General features: G+C 33.8%; 3 protein-coding genes across 5 annotated transcripts in view; all 3 read left to right on the forward strand.

Moving 5' to 3' along the window:
- The window catches only part of LOC137759193 (olfactory receptor 4K2-like), a 133,824-nt gene extending 132,116 nt beyond the window's left edge, over nucleotides 1-1,708 (forward strand). For all 3 annotated transcript variants that reach the window (XM_068535161.1, XM_068535170.1, XM_068535154.1), the window contains one exon: nucleotides 795-1,708. In XM_068535161.1, the coding sequence (XP_068391262.1) occupies nucleotides 795-1,708 (914 nt within the window). The remainder of the gene's footprint in view (nucleotides 1-794) is intronic.
- On the forward strand, nucleotides 888-27,586 carry LOC137759206 (olfactory receptor 4N5). The gene is made up of 2 exons (XM_068535176.1): nucleotides 888-934; nucleotides 26,649-27,586. Exon 2 carries the CDS (start codon nucleotides 26,660-26,662, stop codon nucleotides 27,584-27,586), a length of 927 nt encoding a protein of 308 aa, XP_068391277.1. The 5' UTR covers nucleotides 888-934; nucleotides 26,649-26,659.
- LOC137759185 (olfactory receptor 4L1-like) lies at nucleotides 16,578-17,516 on the forward strand. The gene has a single exon (XM_068535140.1). It carries the CDS (start codon nucleotides 16,578-16,580, stop codon nucleotides 17,514-17,516), a length of 939 nt encoding a protein of 312 aa, XP_068391241.1.
- Nucleotides 27,587-27,713: the final 127 nt, after the last annotated feature.

Consider the following 27,713-nt stretch of genomic DNA (forward strand, 5'->3'; position numbering starts at 1 on the left):
GATATATTCTTTAAGAGACAAGGTAAAATTTTAAGTCATATAATTACAACTATTTGTAGGAGGAACATACTCCTATTTAAGAAAAAAAAAAAAGAAATAGAGAAGAAAAGAAGTCAAATGCATTTCCTTGAGCAGTATGGCTATATTGTAGTATGCCTGATGCTCAGTCTTCTTCCACTGGGTAAATATCAGCAAAACTAATTTCCTCTGTGTTTCTGATGGGTCTCAGATAACTTTTATCTGTGAATATGCTAACAATTTTCTAGAAATTTGCAAGAGTTCTGCAACTGTTCATTGAAGTCTCTCTATAATGTTGTTTAAGAGCCCATTGTCACTTATATGTGATATAATTTTTATATGTTCTTTCAGTAGGGCTAACCTTTTGGATGAGTTCTAAATGACTAAACCTGTGTGTGTGTGTGTGTGTGTGTGTGTGTGTGTGTGTGTGTAATACACTGTCAGCCCAGAGTAAATGCTTAATGTGAGCTATTATCTTTAAAATTGTACAGACAAACATGTGGATACATAGATCTGTTCAGGATGATATACTCTCATTTGGATTGCCCATTAGCACCAGAAAAGAAAGTGTTATTTTCAACATCTATGGCTTAAGTGGTATTTCACCATGATCCCTAATAGCCTACCTTTCAAGCCAATATACCCAATGAAGATGGCAAGAATACAAAAATTAAGTTTTCATAGAGGAAACAAAGTCTGTGAAAATGGAGTCTTGGAAATAAAACTTTTGCTTCAGTAGAATTATAGTTTTTCTTGATTTTTTTTCTTTGATACAGGTTTCCATCTATCAGTCAGGACAATGGATGTGGCCAACAAGTCTACAGTTTCTGAATTTGTTCTGCTAGGACTCTCTAATTCCTGGAAACTACAGATGTTTTTCTTCATGGTGTTTTCACTGTTTTATGTGGCAACAATGGTGAGTAATAGCCTCATAGTCATTGATATGTCTCTTGCTTCCTTTGCAATCCCTAAGATGATTACAGACTACCTCACTGGACACAAAACCATCTCCTTTGATGGCTGCATCACCCAGATATTTTTTCTACACCTTTTTACTGGCACTGAGATTATTTTTCTTATGGCTATGTCTTCTGATAGGTATATTGCAATATGCAAGCCTCGCCACTATGCTTCAATCATAAGTCCTCAGATGTGTGTTGCCCTTGTGGTGTTTTCCTGGGTTGTAGGGGTCACCCATTCAATGAGCCAGGTTATGTTTGCCCTCACATTACCATTCTGTGGTCCCAATGAGGTAGATAGCTTTTTCTGTGACCTTCCTGTGGTGTTCCAGCTGGCATGTGTGGATACTTATGTCCTGGGCCTCTTTATGATCTCAACAAGTGGCATAATTAATTGCCTTGTCCTGCTTTTTTCTTTTATTCCATTCTATGTCATTGTCCTGGTTACTATCAGAAATCGTTCTTCAAAAGGATCATCTAAGGTCCTTTCTACCTGCACAGCTCATTTTATTGTTGTCTTCATGTTCTTTGGGCCCTTCATCTTCATCTATATGTGGTCACTAACCAGTTTTCTGGTAGACAAGATCCTGTCTGTGTTTTATACTATCTTTACTCCCATTCTGAACCCAGTAATCTATACTTTGAGAAATCAGGAAGTGAAGACAGCCATGAGGAAATTGAAAAATAAGCTTCTAAATTCTAACAAGGCAACTCCATTGCACTATTTTTAGTTTTAACTTCTAGTTTTAGTTAACTTCTAGTTTTATTCTGAGGCATTAAGTGCCACAATTTTTGTGTACACAGCATGTGTTAGGCTCTCATTTCTGTAGTTCTTATCAAATTGCAATTGCCAAAATTTGTGAAAGCACAAGTTAACTTCATGTTAAAACTATTCTCATACATACATTTTAAATACATTTTAAATTTCAGAAAAGCAAGCTGACAGAAGCAATTTCTTCCAGAAGAAATGAATATCTATAAAAATGCCAAGAGTGATTGTTTCAGTTAGGAAATTCAATATTAGTATTCCAGTCATTGGAAAAGAGGAACAGAAAATGAGAAGAGAAAGTATAGATCAAAGGAGAACTAGGAGATAATGACATTTACATACAACTAACAACTGAGTTACTCAGAGAATTGTCTCTAAAGTATGACAAATGAGTAAATTTCTGTAAGCCTTAGAAATTCAATACTGCTATAGGTAGGAGTAGCCTCTGATCGATAGGCAACGATTTTCTACGTACATCCCTGACTCATTACTACTTAACATTTAAATAAATTTGTGAGTTCTTCTATTAAAGAAACTCTGGGTATATTTCATTAAAAATGTTGATGAAGTCCAAAGAAAATGCTGTAAGTAAAGTCACCATCACTCACTTTTAGGTAATAAGTAAAGAAATATAGCCATGATAACTCCTTCTGATAATGCAGACTGAATAAAGAGGTCAGAGAATTCTGCAAATAGGAAATATTATAAAATGAGTTTCAAAGCAGTACACTTTGCTTCATACAGACACTAATGTCAGTTTAATGCCTGGAAAGTTAAAACTAGAATTAAATTAAGAGATATAGTTTATGATAATAGTGAATTAATGGAGAGCTTATGCTTTCCTTTTAAAGTATCATATTGCTTTACACTTTTGTTAAATTACTTTTTCCTTTTAATATTTGGATGCAAAAATAAGAAATTTGCGCTTAGTAGTACACTGTCAATGTAGTAAGTATATTTCTGTAAACAATTTTTTTTCAAAATACTGTTTTATTGTATTTTTAAAAATATTTATTTATTTATTTTTGGCTGCATTGGGTCTTCGTTGCTGCTCGCGGGCTTTCTCTAGTTAGGGAGGCTACTGCTTGTCATGGTGTACAGGTTTCTCATTGCAGTGGCTTTCTCTTGTTGCGGTGCACCGGCTCTGGGCACGCGGGCTTCAATAGTTGTGGTTCCCCGGCTCTAGATTTCAGGCTCAGTAGTCGTGGTGCATGGGCTTAGTTGCTCCGCAGCATGTGGGATCTTCCCAGACCAGGGATCGAACCCGTGTGCCTTGCACTGGCGGGCGGATTCTTAACTTCTGCACCACCAAGGAAGTCCCTAAAATACTGTTTTAAATAAGAGTGCTAGGTTCAAAATTAGCTTGGAGGTACACAAGGTATCACTACCACCTGCTGGCAAATATTGGAATTGCAAGCATTGACGGTCATGAGAAACCTGGATGCCTTGCTTTGCAAATCATGTGCTTTAATTGATGGCAAACCTTAAAGAATTAACTGTTACTTGGAATTTACTGAATTATACTTATGAAATATGGTGTCCAGTATATTATCCAACTTGTATCCACAAGAGGAAAATCTGTTGCAACCACAGTGTTTGATAAATATCAAGTTGTTATTCTTTTCTGGCATTATTGAGTAAATAGAGAAAACCAAGAATTATATATGCCTTAATTACCATTGACAAGAGAGAAGTTAAGAAAATGAAATTCCTAACTTTTCATTCTAAGCCAAATGATGAGAGGAATATTTTTTCTTCCTCAGTGTGTGTTTTTTATTTTATTCAGTAATATATTAAACAAACAAACAAGTGTGATATTGTTTAAACATAGGCATTTTTGAAAGTGTTGAACAACATGTCTACAGTATTAACACGGGAATAAAACGTGTTTATAGCTGCAAAGGAATAGCATAATTCTATTTGAAATAGAGATATAAATGGACATATTTTGGTTGTGTGTATAAATTTTCTTTCAGTTTCTGTTACATGTGCAAATATGTTCAGGATCAAGGAACTCATTTATATAGAAATTTTTTAGCTGGTGTTTTAGAAACGCTCCAAATAATTCTTTCAAATAATATATTTATTTGAACAAGATATATGTTCTTAAATGAACTGCTTTATGCAAGATAAAATTGTGGAGTCTTTTTAAAAGACGTCAATCAATCTTCAGTGCTTATGTGGATAATTCTAAAACTCACGGATATTTTCCAAACCCTCAGCAGTATAACTCATCAGCAGACAACTCTGTAAGGCAAGTCAATAATGAGACTGAGTAGCTGGATTGATAGTAAGGCTGTGTAACTGAGAATGAAAAGGACCATAGATAGCCTCTGGAGAACTTCCGTATATAAAGGGAACTACCACTTTCCCTGATGGCTCAGCACAAGGAGTCAACATACATGATACCTCTGCATATTACATAAACACTCAAATCTTAATTAGGAGCTACAGGTGGATTATTTTATCACCATGTCACCTCAACATGCTGCTGACACTCTTTGACCAAGTACAGTGACATGGCCATAGGCTCCTTCAATGGTAAAGATGGTGCCATTTGCCACTAGGGCATCTAAAGGCAGAAATAATGTTTTGCAAAGCATGCTAGGTGAAGGGAAACCAGCTAGTATAAACAGGTTGAGGATAGCTTTAAATGGTCTGAATTTCCAATAACACAGTTGAGGGACTATTGAGATATGGAGATTTTACAAGAAGACTATGTTGACAAACGACTTCATATTCCCTTAGGGGTTTGGGAAGCTTGGCTATACCAAACCTATGAGCTTTTAAACATTGTAAAAAGCTGTTTTGTAAAATTAAGCAATATCATCAAATTCAGGTGAAAAGAACTATAAAAATCAGGTCTAGATGAAATGATAAAATGCAAATTGTAATACATGAAGGAATTGGATATATGTAATGACAATAAAAACTATAAATGATATATACTTCCAAAAATATTTGAGGAAAATTTCAGAATATTATATAGTGTAATAATGGTGGATGTACATTGAAGGCTAAGGTTTAGACCCCCTCCTCTGCATGGGTTTCTTCCAAGGCCCTGGAATGGACCCCAGCAACCATTTGTTCATAATTTTGACTCTTTTTATCTTGAAGAAGTCCCCTTAGATTGTAAAAACTTTAGACCCTGCAGAACCTGGATCCACCCTGAGTGTAGGGTTAAAAGTCTTAGACTCAGGCATTTTTTACCAGGGTTACATACCAGTTCTACTGTTTGTTGGTGCTGTAAACTTGAGTAAGATACCTAATGTCCCTTAGCCTCAGTTTCTACATCCGTAAAAGGACATAGTAATGATACCTGCACCACGGAGTTGTTTGAGGAATAAAGGAAGTTATTCATATAAAGCACGTAATATAAGTCCAATAAATGTTATTATAGTGTCTTTCAAAACAATTCTGGATATTTTTAAAGAACTTGGTACTCTCTTGAGCTAACAATTGACATGTTTAATTTGAAAAGTAAATTTTTATTTTATAAATTTAAAATATTTGTGCCTGTATACATGTGCATGAAATTAATGTGTATCAAGATTAACTTGGAAAATTAAAAGTAACTTCCACTAGAAAACTACATTGGTTCTTATATTAATTCAAGCCTCTAGAAACTTGTTTTCCTCACTGCTCATAATTTTTGTGAATCAAGAGAAATTCCAAATTTTGTTTAATTATTATGTGATTGCTTCTTTACAATGAGTAAGTATTAAATAATTGATTTTAGAAGGATTATCACCACAATTTTGATCAGAATAAGAATGATGATGTTTGATCCTACGTATTATTAAGGTGAAGACATAGATAAAGGCATAAATTAGTGAATAGTAACTTAGATAGATAAGTACAATTTTGTATATGAACTGTTTTATGTGAAGATTTTTCTACATTGATAAGGGCCTGGGAAAATGTGATCACTGGACTCTGTTGCCAAATGGAAGAAGTTCTTGGTAGATGCTGTCTTTTGAACATGATCAGACTCTTTATAGACATGTTTCCAAACTTAAACAATGACCAATGAAAGCTTGCTTTTCAAATGAGCTTTTAAACAAAACAGTTAAAGCAAAATTGACGAGAGAGCTGAAATAACCCTCTTCTCTCCCTGTGTCTTCCCTATTACTGTTTTGCATGGTGATTTTTGGATGCATGTATCCAGATTGAAAACGAGGAGGAAAAAGCAGCCATGGAAACCTAATTCATGGGAACTTTTTGAATGTACTCTCAGATGCCAATAAAATCCACTGAGCAATTTGACAGTCTTTCTTATATGCTCCTGTTATGATGATTAATTTTGTAAAGATCAGTGTACCTTTTTGTTGTGAATTATGTTTAATGCTATTAGTTATACTGTGAGGTAAATATGCACAACTTATGCTGGAGTTAGAAGGACCAACATCCAAATAAGTTTGGAACTGTGGCATGGATCATGGGTTGATGTAGTCTGTCTGTATGGTTGCTGGTATAACTTAATTGACATTTTATCTTTTTCTTTCTGATTTTTTTTTTGTTAAATACATACATATATACATACACACATACATGCATCCCAACATCTAGCATGTACTAAAATATCATGTTTGCATTTTTATATTTTACTCTGGTAATTTACACTGCCAATGTAGGGAGAAGATGTATACCAATTTACATTTACTATCTCTTTAAAATTTACTTTGTTATTAAAGAAAATGTTTAGGTCTAGAGGTTCCAGGTTTTTTCCCTTCCCTCATAGCCTTTTTGTGGCTACTAATCGCTAGCCTATTCTTGATTTACCTAACTTTGTTTTTTGCCTTACAATTCTGCTAAGATTCTGAAGCCATCAATAAAAGTTTAACTTTCCCCTTTTCCTCATCTACCACCACCAAAAGGAAGTTGAAAGGAGAAAGTGTATCTTAGACTGAAAATACTAGTGCTAGAAAGCACACTTAAATTAGGAATTTGTTTTTACATTATTATGTATCTATCGCTACTAACTTTTTCATCTTGTCAGCATATACTTATATTGATTGGCCTTCAACGAAGAAAACAGAAACCACTGAGTGTATTAAGCAGAATTAGCACAGTGCATTAGATGCTTACAAAATCATTGGAAAGGGCTTCCCTGGTGGCGCAGTGGTTGAGAATCTGCCTGCCAATGCAGGGGATACGGGTTCGAGCCCTGGTCTGGGAAGATCCCACATGCCACGGAGCAACTAGGCCCGTGAGCCACAATTACTGAGCCTGCGCGTCTGGAGCCTGTGCTCCGCAACAAGAGAGGCCACGATAGTGAGAGGCAATTAAAGAAAACTTTTGGGCATATTATAAGAAATTTACCAGATAAAGAATTTAAAGTAATAGTCATAAAGATGCTCACCAAGCTCAAAAGAAAAAAGGATGACCTCAGTGAGAACTTCAACAAAAAGACAGAAAATATGAAAAAGAACCAATCAGAACTGAAAAATACAATAAAGGAAATAAAAAATACACTAGAGGGATCAACAGCAGATTAGAGAATGAGAAAAATGGATCAGCAATCTCAAAGACAACACAGTGGAAATCACCAATCAGAGCAGCAAAAAGAAAAAAATAATTTTTAAAAAATAAGGATAGTTTAAGTAACTTCTGGGACAACATGAAACATACTAACATTCACATTATAAGAGCCCAAGAAGGAGAAGAGAAAGAGAAAGGGACAGAAAACTAATCTGAAGAAACAGTGGCTGAAAACTTCCCTAATCTGGTGAAGTAAACAGATATCCAAATCCAGGAAGCACGGAAAGTCTCAAACAAGATGAACTTAAAGAGAACTATACCGTCACACATTTTAATTAAAATATCTAAAGTTAAAGATAAAGAGAGAATTTTAAAAGCAGTAAGTAGAAAACAACTAGTTACACACAAAGGAATCTCCATAAGACTATGAGCTGATTTTTCAGCAGAAACTTTACAGGCCAAAATTGATTGGCAAGATGTATTCAAAGTATTGAAAAGAGAAAACACAACCAAGTATACTCTACCTGGCAAGGTTATCATCCAGAATTAAAGGAGAGATAGGGTTTACAAACAAGCAAAAGTAAAAGGAGTTTATTACCACTAAAATACCCTTATGAGAAATGTTAAAGGGACTTCTTTAAATAGAGAAGAAAAGGTCATAACTAGAAACAAGAAAATTATGAAAGAAAAAAACTCTCAGTGGTGAAAGCAAGTATATAGTAAAGGTACTAGATCAACTACCTATAAAGCTAGTATGAAGGTTAAAAGACAAAAGTGGTAAAATCATCTATTTCTAAAATAATTAAGTAAGCAATTTACACATTAAAAAGATGTAAATATGATGTCAAAAACATTAAATATGGGCAGGGGTGAGTAAAAGTGTAGTGCTTTTAAAATGTGCTCAAACTTAAGCAACAACCAACTTAAAATAGAATGCAATATATATAGGTTGTGATATATGTACTTCATGGTAACCAAAGCAAAAAACTTATAATACACAGACAGGAAATAAAGAGAAAGGAATATAAACATAAAAATGAAGAAAATTATCAAATCACAAGTGAAGAGAACAAGTGATGATAAGAGCAAAGAAGAACTACAAAAACAAGAAACAACAAAATGGCAATAAATAGATACATATCAATAAGTACTTTAAATGCAAATAAACTACATGCTCCAACCAGAAGATGTGGGATAGCTGATCAGATTTTAAAAAACAGAAACAAAAACAAAAACAAAAGACCGAGACCCATGTATATGCTACCTACAAGAAACTCATTTCAGATTAAAACCACACACAGACTGAAAGTAAAAGGATGGAAAAAAGATATTCCCTTCAAATGGAAATGAGATAAAAGCTGTGGTAGCAATATTTATATGAGACAAAATAGACTTTAAAACAAAGACTATAACAAGAGGCAAAGAAAACCATTACATAATGATAAAGGGATCAATCTAACAAGAGGATATAACACTTGTAAATATCTATGCACCCAATGTAGGAAAACCTAAATACGTACAGCAAATATTAACAGACATAAAAGGACAAAGTGACAGTAGTACAGTAATAGTATGGGCCTTTAACACCCTACTTATATCAATGAATATTATTCCAGGGAGAAAACCATAAAGAAATATTGGCCTTAAATGACATGTTAGAACAGATAAACTTAACAGATATTTACAGAACATTCCATCCAAAATCAACAGAATACACATTTTTTTCAAGTGCACATAGAACACTCTCCAGGGTAGATATCAAGTTAGGCAACTACACAAGTCTCAATAAATATAAGAAGACTGGAATTATATATAACATCTTTTCCGGTAACAACATCATGAAACTAGAAATCAATTACAAGAAGAAAACTGGGAAAAAACACAAATGCTTGGAGACTAAACAACATGATACTAAATCTCATGGATATCAGTGGATCCAGGAAGAAATCAAAGAGGAAATAAAAAATATACCTTGAGAAAAATGGAAATGGAAACAACATTTCAAAATCTATCAGATGAAACAATAGCAGTTCTGAGTGGTTCATGTTATGAGAAGTCCATAGTAATGAAGGCCTACCTCAAAAAACAAGAAAAATCTCAATTAAACAATCTAATTTTACACCTAAAGGAACTGGAGAAAGAAGAACAAACAATGCCCAAAGTTAGTAGGAGGAGAGAAATAAATATCAGAGTGGAAATTTTAAAAATTGACCAAAAAAATCAAAGTAAGAAATGGTTCTTTAAAAAAATAAGCTATATAGATAAACCTTTGGCCAGGCTCATCAAATAAAATAAAATAAAATAAAATCGGACCCAAATAAATACAATCATAAAAAATACAAAGGATCATAAGAGACTGCTATGAACAGTTATAGGCCAACAAATTGGACAACCTAGAAGAAAAGGATAAATTCCTAGAAACATACAATCTTCCAAGACTGAATCAGAAAGAAATAGAAAATCTGAACAGACTGATTACTAGCAATAAAATTGAATCAGTACTCAAAAAACTCCCAACAAAAGTCCTGGACCAGACGGATTCACAGGTGAATTAACCAAACATTTAAAAAAGAGTTAATACGTACACTTCTCAAACTTCCTAAAAATTGAAGAGGAAGGTACACTTCCGAATTTATCCTAGGAGGTCAGCATTGCTCTGATACCAAAACTAAATGAAGACACTTATAAAAAAATGTAACTGACAAGTCAATATTCCTGATGAACGTAGATGCACATTCCTCAACAAAATATTAGGAAACCAAATTCAACAATACATTAAAAGGATGCTACAGCATGATCAAGTGGGATTTATTTCAGGGATGCAAGGATGGTTCACAACTGCAAATCAATCGATGTGAAATACCATAGTAACAAAATGAAGGATAAAAATCATACAATCATCTCAATAGAGGCATAGGAATTATTTAACAAAATCCAGCATTCATTTATGATAAAAATTCTCAACAAAGAGGTATAGAGAGATGTACCTCAAAACAATGAGGGCCATATATGACAAACTCACAGTTAACATCGTGCTCGATGGTGAAAAGCTGAAAGCTTTTTCTCTAAGATCAGGAAAAAGACAAGGATGCCAACTCTCACCACTTTTATATGATATAGTATTAAAAGTACTAGCCATAGTAATTAGGCAAGAAAAGAGATAAAAGGCACCCAACTTGGAAAGAAAGAAGGAAAAATGTCACTATTTGAAGATGATATAATTATATTTATAGAAAACCCTAAAGACTTCACAAAAAACCTGTTAGAATAAGCAAATTCAGTAAAATTGCAAGGTACAAAATCAATACAAAAAATCTGTTGCATGTCTATAAACCAACAACAAGCTATCAAAAAGAAACATTTTAAAAACTATCCCAATTATAAATGTATCAAAAAAAATAAATTACCTGGAAAGAAATTTAACCAAGGAGGTAAAAGACTTGCAGACAGAAAAGTTTAAGACACTGATTAAATACACTGAAAGAGGCACAAATAAATAGAGATATTATCCATGCTCATGGATTGGAAGAATTAATGTTGTTAAAATATCTGTATTACCCAATGCAATCTACAGATTCAATGCAATCCTTATTAAAATTCCAACAGTTTTCTCCACAGAAATAGAAATAACAATCCTAAAATTTTTATGGAAACACAAAAGGCCCCACATAATCAAAGGAATCTTGAGATGAAAAATAAAGCTAGAAGCATCATGATCCCTTATTTCACACTATATTACAAAGCTATAGTAATAAAAAAAACTATGGTGTTGACATAAAAACAGACACATAGATCAATGGGAGAGAATAGACAGCCCAGAAATAAACACATGCATATATGGTCAATTAATTTAGGACAAAGGAGGCTAGAATATACAATGATGAAAGGACAGTCTCTTCAATAAATGGTGTTGGTGAAACTGGACAGCCACATGCAAAAGAACTAAACTACACTATTCTTCTACCATACACAAAAACTAACTCAAAATGGATTAAAGACTTGAATATAAGATATGAAACCATGAAACTCCTAGAAGAAAACATAGGTGGAAATCTCCTTGACATCAGTCTTGACAATGATTTTTTGGATCTGACTCCAGAAGCAGAACAAAAGTATAAATAAAAAAGTAGGAATACATCAAATGAAAAAGCTTCTGTACAACAAAGGAAATCATTAACAAAATGAAAAGGCAACTTACTGAATGCAAGAAAATAATTTCAAATCATATATCTGACAAGCGGTTAATATCTAAAATATATTTAAAAACTGATACAATACAATAGCAAAGAAAAACCTTACAATCCAATTTAAGAAATGGACAGAGGATCTAAAGACTTTTTTTTCCAATGATAACATACAGATGGCCAACAGGCACATGAAAAGATGATCAATATCACTAATTATCAGGGAATGGCAAATCGAAACCACAATGAGAAATCACCTCACACCTATCAGAATGACTATTTTCAAAAAGAAAAGAAATAACCAGTTTTGGTGAAGATATGGAAAAAAGGGAACCTTTGTGCACTTTTGGTAGGAATGTAAATTGGTACAGCCGCTATGGAAAGCAATATGGAAAAAAATATAAATTAAAAATAGAACTACCATATGATCCAGCGATTCCACTTCTGGTTATTATTCTGAAGGAAACAAAAACAATAATTCAAAAATATATACATCCCTATGTTCATTGCACCATTATTTCTAATCACTAACATATGGAAACAACCTAAGTGTCCATTGATGAATGAATGGATAAAGAAGGTGTGGGATATATATAACAATGAGAACTTTTATTTATGTGTCTTTTGACTTGAAAAGATAAATTAAATGATCTTTACTAATATTTAATACACAGATTATTTTTGATATTCTAAATTAATCAGTACATTATCTGGACATGTTATATACAGCATTTAAAGGTGAGAGTTAACCGAAGACAGAAGGTTTGAGAGCAGTCCTCTTTGTGGTCATATGCTTGAACATATTGCTATGTACAATAGCTTAGTTGTGCTAAAGTAAGGGGGAGGGGAGACAAGTTATATTATCTTATGTTAACTCAATACATCTTCCAAAACTTCCTAAGCGGTTAAAATTATTTCTGCAAATAAACCTTGGATTAAAGATCATTCTAATTATTAAAACTCATGTAAACAATTATAAAATGACAGAGTTGACAACCACCCATAAAATGAAGTCTTCGTCAGGTAAATCTTATAAGAACAATGAACTATCAGAACTGACAGTAAGCAGGCAAAAACATTCTAAGTTATTAAGAAACATTATTTTACAATATAAATTTACTTCCATTATTATTAACAATGAACTTGATAGTCTATGCAGTATCATGATGTATTAACTAGTGATCATGATTAGCAAAACATTTAAAAAGTCAATATATAAAGCATAAAATAAATCTTTATAATTTTCTTTGCAATATTAATACATGATAATCAATGGAAGGCTTTAAGTTTTTCACTTAATAAAAAGTAATAAAAAGTATTTTTGAATGTTTCTTACTAATAGCAAAAGAACAAAAGCCATATTCCACTGAGAAAATACTTGTGTTTTCTGCCATTCTGTAAAAATGGCTAAGATGAGCAATAAATAAAACACATTTTTTATCAGCAAACACTATGGAAAGGTACACAGAAACCATTATCTAATGCTTCGCAATAGTGATATAATAAGTTAAGTCTTGTGGGAAGGAGTCTTGCCTTATATAGAGTATGGAAGATTTTAACATTTGTGTATAAAAAATTCTCATCAACTATAATGACTCTTGTAAATGTCTATGCAAAAAATCTACATTAAACCATGGGTTAAATGATGAATTTGACTGGAATTAAATAAGGATATGGAGATAAGGAACAGAGATGTCAACTGATTTAAAAGTTACTCAGGACAGTCTTTGTTGACAAGTTATTGAAACAGACTTTGAAGCCTGTGGTGCAAATCATCAATACGATTAACTTAGTAAAAGTAACACCTTATAAAGCAAGATTATAATATAATATTTTATAGTAAAAGCCATAATGATTATGAAACTATATTGTGCCGTGTATAGATATTCTCTGAATATCTCATAGAAGGTACCTGAATAAAAGATTAGTTATAATATTTTAGCATAAAACAGCTGTACCATTAATGAACATCAAATTTTAAATAATTTAACATAATTTATTTCAATTATATCTTTTAAAACCTCTACTTCCCAAATATGTTAATGTGTACATAATATATGCTTTTAGGAGTATAGTTAGAACATGTATAGATCAATCTTTATATTAAGGTAGTGACACATAGAAATGTTTGGAGATTATTCATCTAAAAAAATCACCACAAAGTTGTTAGAAGGAAGTTAAGAAAATAGCTTGGGAGTAATGTAAGGAAAAGGAAGTGTCCATTAATTCAAAGATGTCTACACTTAACTATATCACAACCAGTCAGCTAACACTCTCAAGCTTATTTTAATCGTTCCCATGCTCAGGGAGAGTGACAGCATATTACAGAACCATAAATTAAGTGTGAACGTCTCTCCTGGTCATGTTAGGGCAGCAGCCTCAACGCTTTAACTACTCCCAATGAAATTTGGATTCCCAGAGCTCCAAAAAATCTGCCTCCAAAGTGATTCATATCTTTATAAAAAGGCAGAAAATAGTATCCAGAACCACATGAAGGGCATCACAGAGAGTGAAAAGTAGATTTCTAATTTTGAAATAACCCCTTGAACATGCTGTTCCTCATACTATGCCTTTAGAGCAGGTAAGTGAAAACTTTATAGAGAGCCAAATCTTTAGAAGGTTAGTATAATGAAGATGGTATTTTAATTAATTCCGTGTTGGCTGGAAGGAAAAGGCTATGGTTTTTGACACATGAAATCACATACCTATTTCACAATGAGCTATAACCAACAATTTCCATGAAAATTTAAAATGTATGTGCTCTCAAAATGATATTGCAGAGTAAAATTTGGCAGATGGTAAGTGATTAAGAATGATGAATAAAATTAAGAAAAGTAAATCCTGAGCATCCAAATAAATCATACTATCTTTGAAAATAATGGAAAAGCTAGAAACTCTTAATTTTTTTGCAGAATAGGGATATTCTTTTAATCAAGTTTCAAGTGTTGGCAGAACAAGTAAATGTGCGTACATAATGATAGTTGAAGCAGGAGCTGGCAAGGGAGAATTAATGAACAGAACTAGATATTTAGAAAATCTCTGGTTTTCTAAATATCTAAAACTTACAGTTAGGACATAAATACAAATGAGATTTTAAAGGACTATACAGTGAGAAGACCTTACAGGATGTTCATATTTAAGAGAGTGAAGGAAAATGTGAATACTTCAGGAAACTGATTATGCGTATTTGAAATAGTAGGAAAAGTATCAAGAAAAACTGTTTAACAAAAACAGAGAAGAGCAAGTTTCCAAATACAAAAGGCAGCCAAAAATATAAATTCAAATAGGGGAGGGACATTAATACATTTATAACTAAATTGGATTGGACTGCAGTATGTCATTAATTATCTCATAATGAAATGAGTACTAGCAGCTGGATAGTACTAGAAAACTGTAATTTAAAAATGCTAAGTTAATATATTAAAGATAATTTTAACTTAAGAAAAAAGTTTAAAATTTATAATGATTTAAGTCTTATTGAATATAATTCACATACTATAATATTCACCCATTTTAAGTACCCATTTTAATGATTATTATTATACTCACATAGTTGTGTACTTATCACCACAAAATGATTTTAAATCATTATCATCAGTAGTGCCCATTTGCCTCCACTCCCCAGCTCAAGGGAACTACTAATATACTTTCTATCTTTATAGATTTTTGTTTCCTAAATATTTCATGTAAATGAAATTATACAACATGTGGTTTTTTGTGGTAGGCCTCTATTACTCAGCATGTTTTTGAGGTCTGTCTGTATTTTAGGATAAGTACGTATAGTTTTTGAAAAACATAAAATCCATCAATATTGAAATTATGTTTATTTTCTTAAAATGCCTATAATGAAAGGGGAAGAAAATATTTACTTGAATTAATTATGTTTATATTAAGTAATGTGTATTGCATACACACGAGCAAGAGCAGAAATGTTCAAATCCAATAACTTAATAAAACTAGTCTTGGGTAATTACTTTCCTAATAGGTATTTATGAAAGTAATTCTCAGAGTTGTAATTTTGGATTTCCATGAATACCTCAGATTTAACACATGCCTTCTCAGTACTCATTCTGTGCCCAGCCAGGAGCTTATACATACACCATCTCGCCTAATACTCACCACACACAATTGGGGTGGTCCTGCCTGTAGGACTTGGGAGATTTACTTAATTATATGGATCTTGATTTTTCATTTAATAAATAAGATGTGGAGAATAAATGATTACAGATTTCCATCCTGCCTCTAATATATTATTATTCTACCTTCAAATTCCTCCAAAGTGCATCATAAATTGAGTAAAGGTAACTAAAGTGAAATATGCAATTGATTATTCAAAAGGAAGAAAGTTATCTTCACTAATAGGATTTTTGTCTAAACTATATGATAATTTACTTCCTTTCATTTATATTGCCTTTGTACCCTCATAATATAGGAACAGGTGTATTAAGTGCAGAACCAAATAAATATTTTGAGAAAGCTTGCTTAAAAAGGAAGGAGAGGAATAAGAGACAGAAATGCTGGACAAGTCATCAACATAAATGAATGCTAGCTTTCCCTCTGAAATAAAATAAAAGGCCAAAATAAACCTTTCTTAATTATTTATGCTTAATTGAATTAATTTCATATGCATGTTTTTCTGTTGTTAGTTGTATCATGGGGCATAAAATTCCATAAAGCATAGGAACTATGTGAAAAATATTGTCCCTTTTTCATTAATAGAAGTATTTACAATAAAAAATTTTTTTTATGTTTAGTAAAAGAAAGAAAATAAGAAAATAAAGCTTCTGGAAATAAAAAGAAAATCCATGTAGCAAAGGCAATGGTTCCCAAATTATAGTTGGCATATTCATTCTAATAGTTATCAAGCCTTGTCATTTCTCCATAGTGCATTTAATTATTGCAATTACTGTCACAAAAGTCTCAATATTCCTGCTCACTCACATGATAATCGTGTAACACAGCTCTTCATAGAAGGCGTGGTGTGGTGCTGTCCTCTGTGTGCTCCTCCAGGTCCACAGTCCATCATTTAGCATCACTCTGTACACTCCTGGAGGCTGACCTACAAGAACTACATCATTTTCATTTTCCCTAATTTGTAGGCACCAACCATTTCTTTAAAATATCTGAGCTAAGAAAGAACTTCTGGAACCTTTCTGAGTTGAGTAAATGGATCTGAAAAATGGATCTGTAGTGACTGAGTTTATTTTACTAGGATTTTCTGCAGGATGGGAACTTCAGATTGTCTTCTTTGTGACATTCTCCTTGATCTACAGTGCTTCTGTGTTGGGAAACATTCTCATCATGATCACAGTGACATGTAGTTCCACCCTTCGTTCTCCCATGTACTTCCTCCTTGGAAACCTCTCTTTTTTGGACATGTGTCTTTCCACGGTCACCACACCCAAGATGATCAGAGACTTGCTCACTGAACACAAGACCATCTCCATGGGGGGCTGCATGGCGCAGATGTTCTTTATGCACTTCTTTGGAGGTGCTGAGATGACTCTTTTGATAGCCATGGCTTTTGACAGATATGTAGCCATATGTAAACCCCTGCACTTCAGGGCAATCATGAGCCACAGTTTGCTGAAAGGGTTTGTTGTATTTTCATGGACAATTGGTTTTATACACACCATGAGCCAGATGCTATTAACAGTGAACCTGCCTTTCTGTGGCCCCCGCATCATAGACAATATATTTTGTGACATTCCCCTTGTGATTAAGCTTGCCTGTATGGAAATCTATACCCTGGAATTATTTGTCATTGCTGACAGTGGACTGCTGACATTTATCTGTTTCCTCCTCCTGCTTGTCTCCTACACCATCATCCTGGTCACTGTGCAACAAAGATCATCTGGAGGGCTATCCAAGGCTCTGTCCACATTGTCTGCCCACATCACTGTGGTCATTCTGTTCTTTGGGCCATGTATCTTTATCTATGCCTTGCCATTCAAGAGTTTTGCAAGCAATAAAATCCTTGCTGTATTTTATACTGTTATCACACCCTTACTGAATCCTATTATTTACACCTTGAGAAATCAGAAAATGCAATGGGCCATGAGAAAATTAAGGTTCCAAAATATTAGCTCCACACAGAACTTCTAGATTTTTGGACTGTACAATTAACCCAGCTTTCAAATATCGTGTAACAGAAGTTGAATACATTATATATAATACATGGTTTCACTGTTTATTTTAGAATCATAACTGGTGTCAAAAATTTAATAATAAAATATTTTAAATTCACAGTTAATCTGTTATAACACATAATGATAATTAGTGATCTGCAGCAAAATAGACATATAAAGTCATTAAATACTTTGTGATATAGTCAATATATATTTATTAGTGAAGTAATAAATATAAAAATATGTGGCAATACTATTAGAAATGATTTTAATAGATATGGATTTGTTAATGACAGTCATAAATTTATACTATCATAAATGTGGTACCCTGAACAAATCATGATTGAAAGAATGTAACAGCAATGGGAAAATTTTAATTCCAACCTCTTGAACCAATGAAACAAAAAATAAGAGTAAATAAATTTGATAATATAGAGAATATAAGATACCAAAGGGGGAAAAGAAAATCAATGGAAGGACAATTTCAATAGAACTGCAAAGAGGAGCCTTGAAACCGCATGCTCTGAGAAATGTTTTAATTGTGCACAGTTGACTTTCAAACCTTGATAAAAAACAGAAGCACAATTTTTGATTTTATGTAATATGCCATAATTTAAGAAATTTGCCATAAGAATTACATTCAACTCTATTTCTACACAGTAAACAAACAAACAAAAAATCTCAGTCTCACAATATAGCACACCCTATATTAAAGGAACCCTAGCCAGTTATAAGGTAAAGTATACATTCAGTGGTGGATGGAATTATATCAATATGTCATTTGATAAAATATTATGTAAGATTTTTGTGTCTGTCAGTGTAGCACACTCAAGCTCCTCCACCCCTTGGGTTACAAAACATATAGAATTCCCAAAATCATTTAAAGTATGTTTTAAATTAATTAACAATGTTAAAAGAAATAAAAAATGTCACACCTGAGCCCCAATTTGAACTTTGAACTCCATTCCAGGAAAATACACCAGTATTGAACCATTGCCTACTTTGAGAACATCTACAGAATACCACTGCCTAGAGAGCCTGCTAATAGAACTTTGAATTTGAGAGAGCACTGTGCACTAGGCTTTGAGCCTGAACAGGGATGGATTAGCAGCCATGCTGAGGGCTCAGATTCTGAAAAGAAAGAGAAATTCGGAAGAAAGCTTGCCCAGCAGAAGCAGACAGCAAGAAAAAAATGTCTCTCAAACTTGATTTTTAGTGGAGATGAAAATAAATGCTTCCCTAATAAGGGTTTGACTTGTGGTCAAATTCTTTGTATGTCCCGATACATCAAGGTGAGAATTTTCTTTTAACTTTCAACTTCAAAGTGGTAGGCTTAGGTATTTGGCAGAAGTAAATACAAGTATTCACTGGAAAAAAAAATGTAGCTTGAAAACAGCTGTTAAAAAACAAAATTCAACTGAGTAAATTTGAAGATCTAATTGGCTTTATTAAACAATTCATATCAGGCAGAAAATCTCATCTGGTGGAAAGATACTATAAGGGGTTACACAGCATGGAAGCTTTTATAGTAAGGAGAGTGGGACAAGAAAAAAAAAGCTATATGCAAGTAAAAAATGAAAGTTCATCGGAGGAAAGTAAAAGTTCAGGTGAAGTCTGAGCTTAGGCACTTTCCATTGGCTGAACTTCTTGCTGGACAAGAAGAAAGTGTTCCTTCCTCCTGCTGAGACAGTAAAGTGATTGTCCTTCCTGTTTGGGAGAACAACATACATCTCTTCCCACTGGGGCTAGTACTTGATGACTTCCTATTTGGAGTAATTGAGGATGAGTGGTAGGGTGTGAGAGCTCCCTTTACAGGCCTTCCCAACTCCAATTTTAGTTGAGGCTTCCTTTTATTAATTTTCAGACAGGGTACACTTACTCTCACAGAAAGGTTTTAAAAGTGACAACTCACAATCAAATAACACAAGACAAACAAATAACAAACAAACAAACAAACAAAAACCAGTATAAATGAGAGTCAGGAGAAAGGGAAAAGACAATGCACAGAATGGTAGAAGTTGATTATAAATCATATATTTGACTAGGGACTTGTATTCAGAATATAAGAATATTGAAAATTCTAGAATAAAAAGACAACTCAATTAAAAATGGTCAACTCATCTAAATAAATGTCTCCATAAAAGATATATAAAGGGCCAATAAGTACGTGAAAATATGTTGAACATTATTAGTCAAGAGGAAGCACAAATCAAATTCACAATAAGAAACCATGTCAGACCCACTAAGATGGCTATAATCCAAAAGACAGACAATAACAAGGGTCAACAAGGATGTAGAGCAATTGGAGCCCTAATACATTGCTAGTGAAATGTAAAATGGTGCAACAATTTTGAAGAAAATTTTGGCAGTTTCTCAAAATGTTAAACATAGAGTTAACATATGACCTAGTAATTTCACTTCAAATATCTATGCAAAATAAATGAAAACACATATCCACCCAACAAATTGTACATGAATGATTACAGCAGCTTTAATCATAATAATAAAAAAAGTTAAAACATCCCCAAATGTTCATCAACTGATGAATGGATAAAACAAAATGTGCTGTATCCATACAATAGAACACTACCTGGCAATTAAAAATCCCAGCTCTCAGTTTCTCCCTGGGTAGGGAGAGAGTTGATCCATGCATCTAGCACCTCTACTTCTCTGAGGCCTCCCAAAGAACTAGAATCTATCTCACCAATCACTTCTGAAAAGTGAGATCCTTCGGAAATCTGTAATTATATTAAAAACAATAAAAATGAAAAACCAAAAACACAAGATACTGCACTTCCAAAAATATCTCATCTATCCTCTACCCTGTCCTCTCTCTCTTTCCCTTCCCCTCTCCTCCTTTTTCTATATCTGCATATATGCCTTTGTGGTACATGCTTTGCTGCAGGCATGGTTCTCTGTCTCTACATCTTTTCTCCTATTTTTTCCTTCATCTCTTTCCATTTTTTTTCCCCTCTGTTCTCCTCTCTTTTCCAATTATCTTATATTTCTAGCTATCTGTCTTTCTGGGAATTTATACTACAGATAAACTTTCACGCAAGTAAAATGACGTATGTTCAAAGTTATTTATTTGCAGCACAGATTATAATAGGAAAAAACTGTAAACAACACTATTTACATCTCTTTACCTCTTTCTTCCGCTTTTCTATATCTCCTACTGTATCTCTGGCTGAACTGGACATAAATTTGAATGAAAGTATACTTGATCATATATTGTATTTCTTTGTAAAAGTTGTTTGTTATTTTAATTTTAATGTGACTCAGATTTATTTCACTTTTCCTTTTAATGTATAACAAAAAAATAAATTAAATTGATTTTTGTACAATTAAATATTTTTTCTTCCATGTAACATTACTTGAAAAACTAGAAGTTCTTCATTTTGCTACAGCAGAACACACATTCAAAATAGTGAATAACTATCAATACCAAGATCACAGTAGAGTAATTCCTCTTTTATTTGAGAGGGCATATCCTTAGAAGAACTATTCTCCAAGACATCATGAAGTTCTCTTATTTAAGGAGAATTATCCCTGAAAAATATTTTGAGCATAATATCTTCTCTCTCTAACTCTTCTGCACAAAGAAATGCAGATAGTAACATATTTACTATTAACTTAGTCTCACTACCTAACTTCTTATTAAACATCAATGTCTTCTCATCACTTATGTGAACTGTATAATAAGATCTAAAATAATTTCCTCAGGCTTTCTACTTTCATTCTGCTTAATAAACATATGTGCCATTCCATTATCACTGTCACTGATAAATGTCAACTTCTAAATCCTAACAAGACCCGTGTGGCCTTAGCTGGCACATAATTTGAACATTTAATCCTTAAAATATTCTTGTCTTTTCCTTTCTCTAATTCTAGTTGACATTCTAATAATTCCCATCGGAAGTACTCTGCAGGCTTAAGGTAGCTATAAAACCCCAAAGCATATCCCCTATTGCATCACAAATTGTAGAGCAGATTTAGAATTTATCATGTTTCACCATGAGAACATATATTTAAGGAAAAATTCTTGAATGATCAGTTAATCTCCTTTTCATTAGAAGGAAGATAATAGTCATTTGTTTGAAAGTAGCACTGGAGCCCTGGTGAGGTGAAATTTTTTGCTCTTTCTTCATATTTGAAAGAAATTGAGAAGAAGAAGAAATAGAAAAAAAATCACATTGTATTTGTCTGGGACATTTGCTGCCTTAAAATGCATGAGAATAGAATGATGCTTCAGGAACAGAGAAAAGGTGAGATCTAAATTCAGACATATAGTTCTTTCTACCCTGTCCCTCAAATACACCTCCTGCCATGTCCTCCTGATGCTTAGTATTATTTTAAAGGGGCTAAAATCTTTAATTCCACTATTATAAAAAAGTGAAAATGCCAATAGCTTTCGGAGATTCATCATCTGGATTTAAACTGGTGTATCATATAAATGACTTATTTTTCCCCATGCTAAATCAGAGATAAAAGGGAGGAGGAAATCAGAGCCCTAAGCCAGAAGAGGTAGGCTGAATCCCAGAGACAAACTTCACTGACTTCACAAGGTTGCAAACTTCTTGGTTCCCACACTCAGCAGGCAAGAGAGTTTTGCATCTGGTCCTAACATACATGAACATAAGGCTCAGAGTTAGGGATCTTAAAACAAAAAAGGCTTGATTCACAAACCCTAGCTGAATTAGATAAGAAAACTTTACATGGACACTTCCTTGAATCTCCACAATTTCCTACCCTGAAATGATTCAGATTTAAGCAGTCACCACCTCTGATGGAATTAACTCCAGGGTACTGACAAAAGATCTTCTGACATAGTGTCCACTTCTTCAATTTTTACTGGAATTTGTCCAGTCACTGAATGTTTTAGTTCAGTTTAAGTAGATGTGAACTGGCTACTAATCATCTCATTTGATCTTCATATCAACCCTGTGTAACAGAAAGGTAGGTATAAAGGTATCTCTCCTTTATAGATGGAAAAAAAAAAGATTTTAAAAGACTAAATGACTTGCCCAAGGTTACACAATTACCAAACTGCAGAAATAGTAACTTAAATTAGATAGAATAATTCCCAAACCAGGACTTTTCATATGACATTCATGATACTATCTAAAATCTTAGAGTATTAAAGGACAATAGCAATTTCCATTATCTAATTTAACTATTCCACTTAATTTATAAGTTATTTTCTGGGTGAAGATTTGTGCAATTGAATAAAGTTTTACATAATCCTTGACTCTAGTATCAATTAAATATTTTTGATTCTTCAGCCTGATCCACATTTTTCAAAACTTGTAGAAATATGTAACAGTATATTAAAATGACTTAAAATATAGAATCAGTACAGTATCAGAAACCACATAGTCATTTTTGAACTTTCATTAAATGTATTCATGTTGGCAAGGGTGGTGTTAGGGAGATTTATTTTAGAGCACAAAGACAAATCATTTCATTTCTATCAGAATTAGTTAATAGCAGACAAGATATGTGACAGAATGTGAAGTAGCTAATGGGTGATTGAGACTGAGTAAATTTCAGAGGATAATATTCAGGAGAAAAGGCTTAGCACTGAAGACCAAGTTAAGCATTTTCAATCTGTAGAAAATCCATTCTAAGGGACCACTTAGGAAGCACCTATCGTGCTCACTCTACCATGGAATGAGAAAACAATATATTATCTCAGAATTAATGGAAAGACAGGCATGGAATATAATGAAGTAGGATACTTGTAGAGAACAGAGTGAAAAAGATTTAAGACTGAAAGGATGTGGGCAAATGAGAGGGAGAAGAAAGAGAATGATAAGGAAGGAAGCAATGAGGAAGGAAAAGCAAGGGATATGATAAGGAAGAGAAACTGCAAGAAAAAATAAAAGAATAAAATTTAAAATAAAAAATAAAAGAAGCTAAAGAAAATATTAAAAGAATAATTGAGAAAATTAGTATATTAAGGTAGAATTAGAAGGAAGAGAATGGGAAATTATTAAAAAAAAAAAAAAAAAAACCAAGAAGAGGAAATGAATGAGGAAAGATTAAGCAGTGAGATGCTAGGATGGTGATCCGATCCCCAAACAGGAGCTGGTCTGATAGCAGTTGGAATCTAGGCATGCTCAGTATTGCTTGTGGATGGAAGTTGTGTGTCTGCACTCTGAGAAAGAGGGGAGGGATACAGGCACCCTCTCTACCCATGCATCTTCAGTGCCAAATCTGTTTTTGTATCAGTTGAAATAACAAGGAAGATTAGAAATGATGAAAGCATTCAGATCTCTATCTTAGCCTACACTGACAGTACTTCTTTGCTTTGCTAGGACTAGAACAAAAAGCTTGTCCCTGTAAGATGTATTGTTTGGGGCTTTTTTTTTAGGAATTCATTTCGTACAGAGAAATAGCCATATGAGGTACATCTGTCCTTTATCTCTGTGATGAGCACAAGTTGAGAATCACCAGAATAGAAAGTATGTACATGAGAGTGGGAGAAAAGAAGTGAATTTAAAACATTGTGGTATAGATTTCCATCTGTTAGTAACAAACAGGGAGTAGAGGTAGATGACAGAAAATAAAAGCAAAGGTACAGTGAAAGAGATTGTAACTCATAGAGATCCCTGTCTTGAAAATTTTAACCCAAAGAAACATGAAATAACTGTGAGCACCTGGAATGCACAAAACCTAAGAATAGAGGGAGCTGTTAACTTACTTTCCTAAGAGCAGGTTTCTACTGGCAGAATGAGGAATGAATGTGGAAACCAATAGGTGTCAAAGTGAATAAAAGACAGAAAGAAGCTCCTAAGTTAATTTGAAGGTCACCAAGGATATTTTTTTCCTATATCAATTTGCTTAGACTCACAATGTGTGTGTTTATACATGTGTGAACATGTATTTTTATGCACAGATATGTGCCCATAAGTTATAAGTTCCTTCTTTGTAGCATTTGGCTGCTCGACACAAATGTTACTAATCACACAGAACAAATGTTCTGATGTTTCCTAATAGGTGTGCCTAAAATACTGGCGAATTGCCTAAATTTCCTGTGAGTTCTCTTCATGGACTTGTTAAGGATGATCTTTCTTTACCCGTTTCTTCTCTTCTCTCTTCCTAACTCTTTCTAGGGAGGCTACTAATAATTCTGTCAAATTTCAATTGGGAATTTTTCCATCTGTAGTCTTCTCTGCCACATTAAATAGCACTTTAAAAACGATTTATTGAGATATAATCAATATATCATAGAATTTACCATTTAAAGCATATTATTCAGTGGTTTTAAGTGTACTTAAAGAGTTATGCAAACATCAACATCATATAATCTTAGAACATTTTCATCACCCCAAAAAGAAATCTCATTCTCATTAGCAGTCACTCCCATCCCACCCCTATCCCTAGGCAAACACTCTTCTACTTTCTGTCTCTATAAATTTGCCTTGTGTGGACATTTTGCATAAATTGAATTATACAATATGTGGTCCTTTGTGACTGGTTTCTTTCACAGAGCATAATGGTTTTGAGGTTCATCCATGTTGTAACAGATATCAGTACTCCATTCCTTTTTATTGCTAAATTGTATTCCACTGTATTCATAGCATTTTTGAAAAACAATATTGCATGTAATTAAAAATCAAGAGAAATATTGTTGTATGTCACATTATAGTATTTTGTTATAATCATCAATCTTTCATCTTTTACATCATTCATTTCAACAAACATGCACAAATATCACAATATATGAATATTCATTTACTTATAAAATGTTTCTACAATATAGTAATATAAAAATTAGAAAGCAATCACAAATATTTTTTAAAATTTAAAGCATGATTTATAGTAATATAGAGAGAAGTTCCTATTTTTATGAACCCCAGTGGATTATCTTGTACATCCCCTGGGGTGAGCACATCCCATTTTGGAGACCACTATACAGACTAAACCTTAATTCTGGATGTCATGAACAGAATTCTTCTTTAGACCAGATTATAGCCCGCAAATGGGAAGTATTTACATAAGCAATACAATAATTAATTATTTAAGTACCTAAGTAAAATAATACAAGTTGATGGGACACTAATTAATAACTTACTAATCAGTTTAAACTAAGGAATACACACTTTTTTTCCCTACCACTTACTAATTAGAACAAAAAAGAAAACTCACTGTAAACTTAAGAATCTTAATTCCAATTGCTTTATTTTTCTCATCTGTTAAACGATATATTACACTATGTGTTCTATGCGGCCAATTCCAGAGCTACTAAGCTTTGATTTTATTAGTCGAGATAGTCAAAATATTTTATATATTCTAATAAGTTTCATATTACATGAAAGTATTTGTGGGAATGATATAATTTGGCTATCATTCTGAGATCTGAGGAAAAAGTAGGCTATGGATATATGGTGAGCAAGTAAGACTAGACTAGTATTAATTAGGATTTAAGAACAGGGTGTGGAGCAGATGCAGGACTGGGGACCAAATGTGGTGTAACTAGGGGAATACCTCTAAGATGAAATGTAGGGTTCTTGCTTGAGATCCAGGTGACCAGTTTGGAGTAAGGGTGCACAAGGTCACCAAAGCAGAACAATGTGATGGAACTAGTAAAGGACAAATTCAGAAAACAAGGCACATAGCTGCAAACAAGGAACTAGGGATTCTTCAGGAACTGAAGAAAAGAAGCATCTGCAAAATCTCTGCTCTGTGGAGATGAAGAAGAGGACCAAAACCCAGCAACTAATCTAAGCATTAGAGATAGTGCACCACTGACAACAACAAGAACAATAACAACCTGACAACCTAAATAACGATTAGTTTTGTTTCAATCAGGAATTTGCTAATATACTTCAAGCAAAATAGCTAAGAGTCCTACAGGAGCACAATTACATAGAAGTGCATGGTTAAATAGGAATGCAAGTGTGGCTATAAGATCAGTGTCTTGGGGAATCAGGAAAATGAAGAGTAGAAAGGTTAACTGAAAACATAGGAGAGCTATGAGCCATAAGTTGTTTTCAGCTGGAAAAGTGTTGGATGTGAAAAATATTATTTTTATTTGGAGGAGAGCTATGGAATAGATGAAAAGGTGGTTATAGCAGATGATTCTTTGCTCTTTGTTATTCTGCAGACTGAGGAGTGATGGTGAAGGAGAACAGCACAATGGTGACAGAATTCATCCTCCTTGGCTTGACCCAGTCTCAAGAGGCTCAGCTCCTGGTGTTTGTACTAGTCCTAATTTTCTACCTCATTATCCTCCCTGGAAATTTCCTCATCATCCTCACTATCAGGTCAGACCCTGGCCTCACGGCCCCCCTCTACTTCTTTCTGGGCAACTTGGCCTTCCTGGATGCATCCTACTCCTTCATTGTGGCTCCCAGAATGCTGGTGGACTTCCTCTCTGAGAAGAAGGTAATCTCCTATAGAGGCTGCATCACTCAGCTCTTTTTCCTGCACTTCCTTGGAGCAGGGGAGATGTTCCTTCTTGTTGTGATGGCCTTTGACCGCTATATTGCCATCTGTCATCCTTTACACTACTCAACTGTCATGAACCTTAGAGCCTGCTACTCCTTGTTGTTGGCTCTGTGGCTTGGGGGCTTTACTCATTCCATTGTGCAAGTGGCCCTTATTCTCTACCTGCCCTTCTGTGGCCCAAACCAGCTGGACAACTTCTTCTGTGATGTGCCACAGGTCATAAAGCTGGCCTGCACAGACACCTTTGTGGTGGAGCTCTTGATGGTCTCCAACAGTGGTCTGCTCACCCTCCTGTGCTTTCTGGGGCTTCTGGCCTCCTATGCAGTCATCCTCTGCCATGTAAAGGGGCACTCCTCTGAAGGGAAGAGCAAGGCTCTTTCCACGTGCACCACACACATTATCATTGTGTTTCTCATGTTTGGCCCTGCCATCTTCATCTACACTCACCCCTTCAGAGCCTTCCCAGCTGACAAAGTGGTTTCTCTCTTTCACACTGTAATCTTTCCTTTGATGAACCCTGTAATTTATACCCTTCGCAACCAGGAAGTGAAAGCTTCCATGAGGAGGCTATTGAGGCAGCACATGGTTTGCTGAATGTAATAGAAGGACGAGAAAAGCAAGAAAGGAGAAAGTTCATTTGGAATTAATTATTTATTCATTAATGCACCAAATCAATCAGTCATTTAGCAAATAATGTATTTATTAAGTGCAAAAGAGTAAC

This window comes from Eschrichtius robustus, chromosome 1, assembly GCF_028021215.1.
Source record: "Eschrichtius robustus isolate mEscRob2 chromosome 1, mEscRob2.pri, whole genome shotgun sequence".
In the NCBI taxonomy this organism is placed as follows: Eukaryota; Metazoa; Chordata; class Mammalia; order Artiodactyla; family Eschrichtiidae; genus Eschrichtius; species Eschrichtius robustus.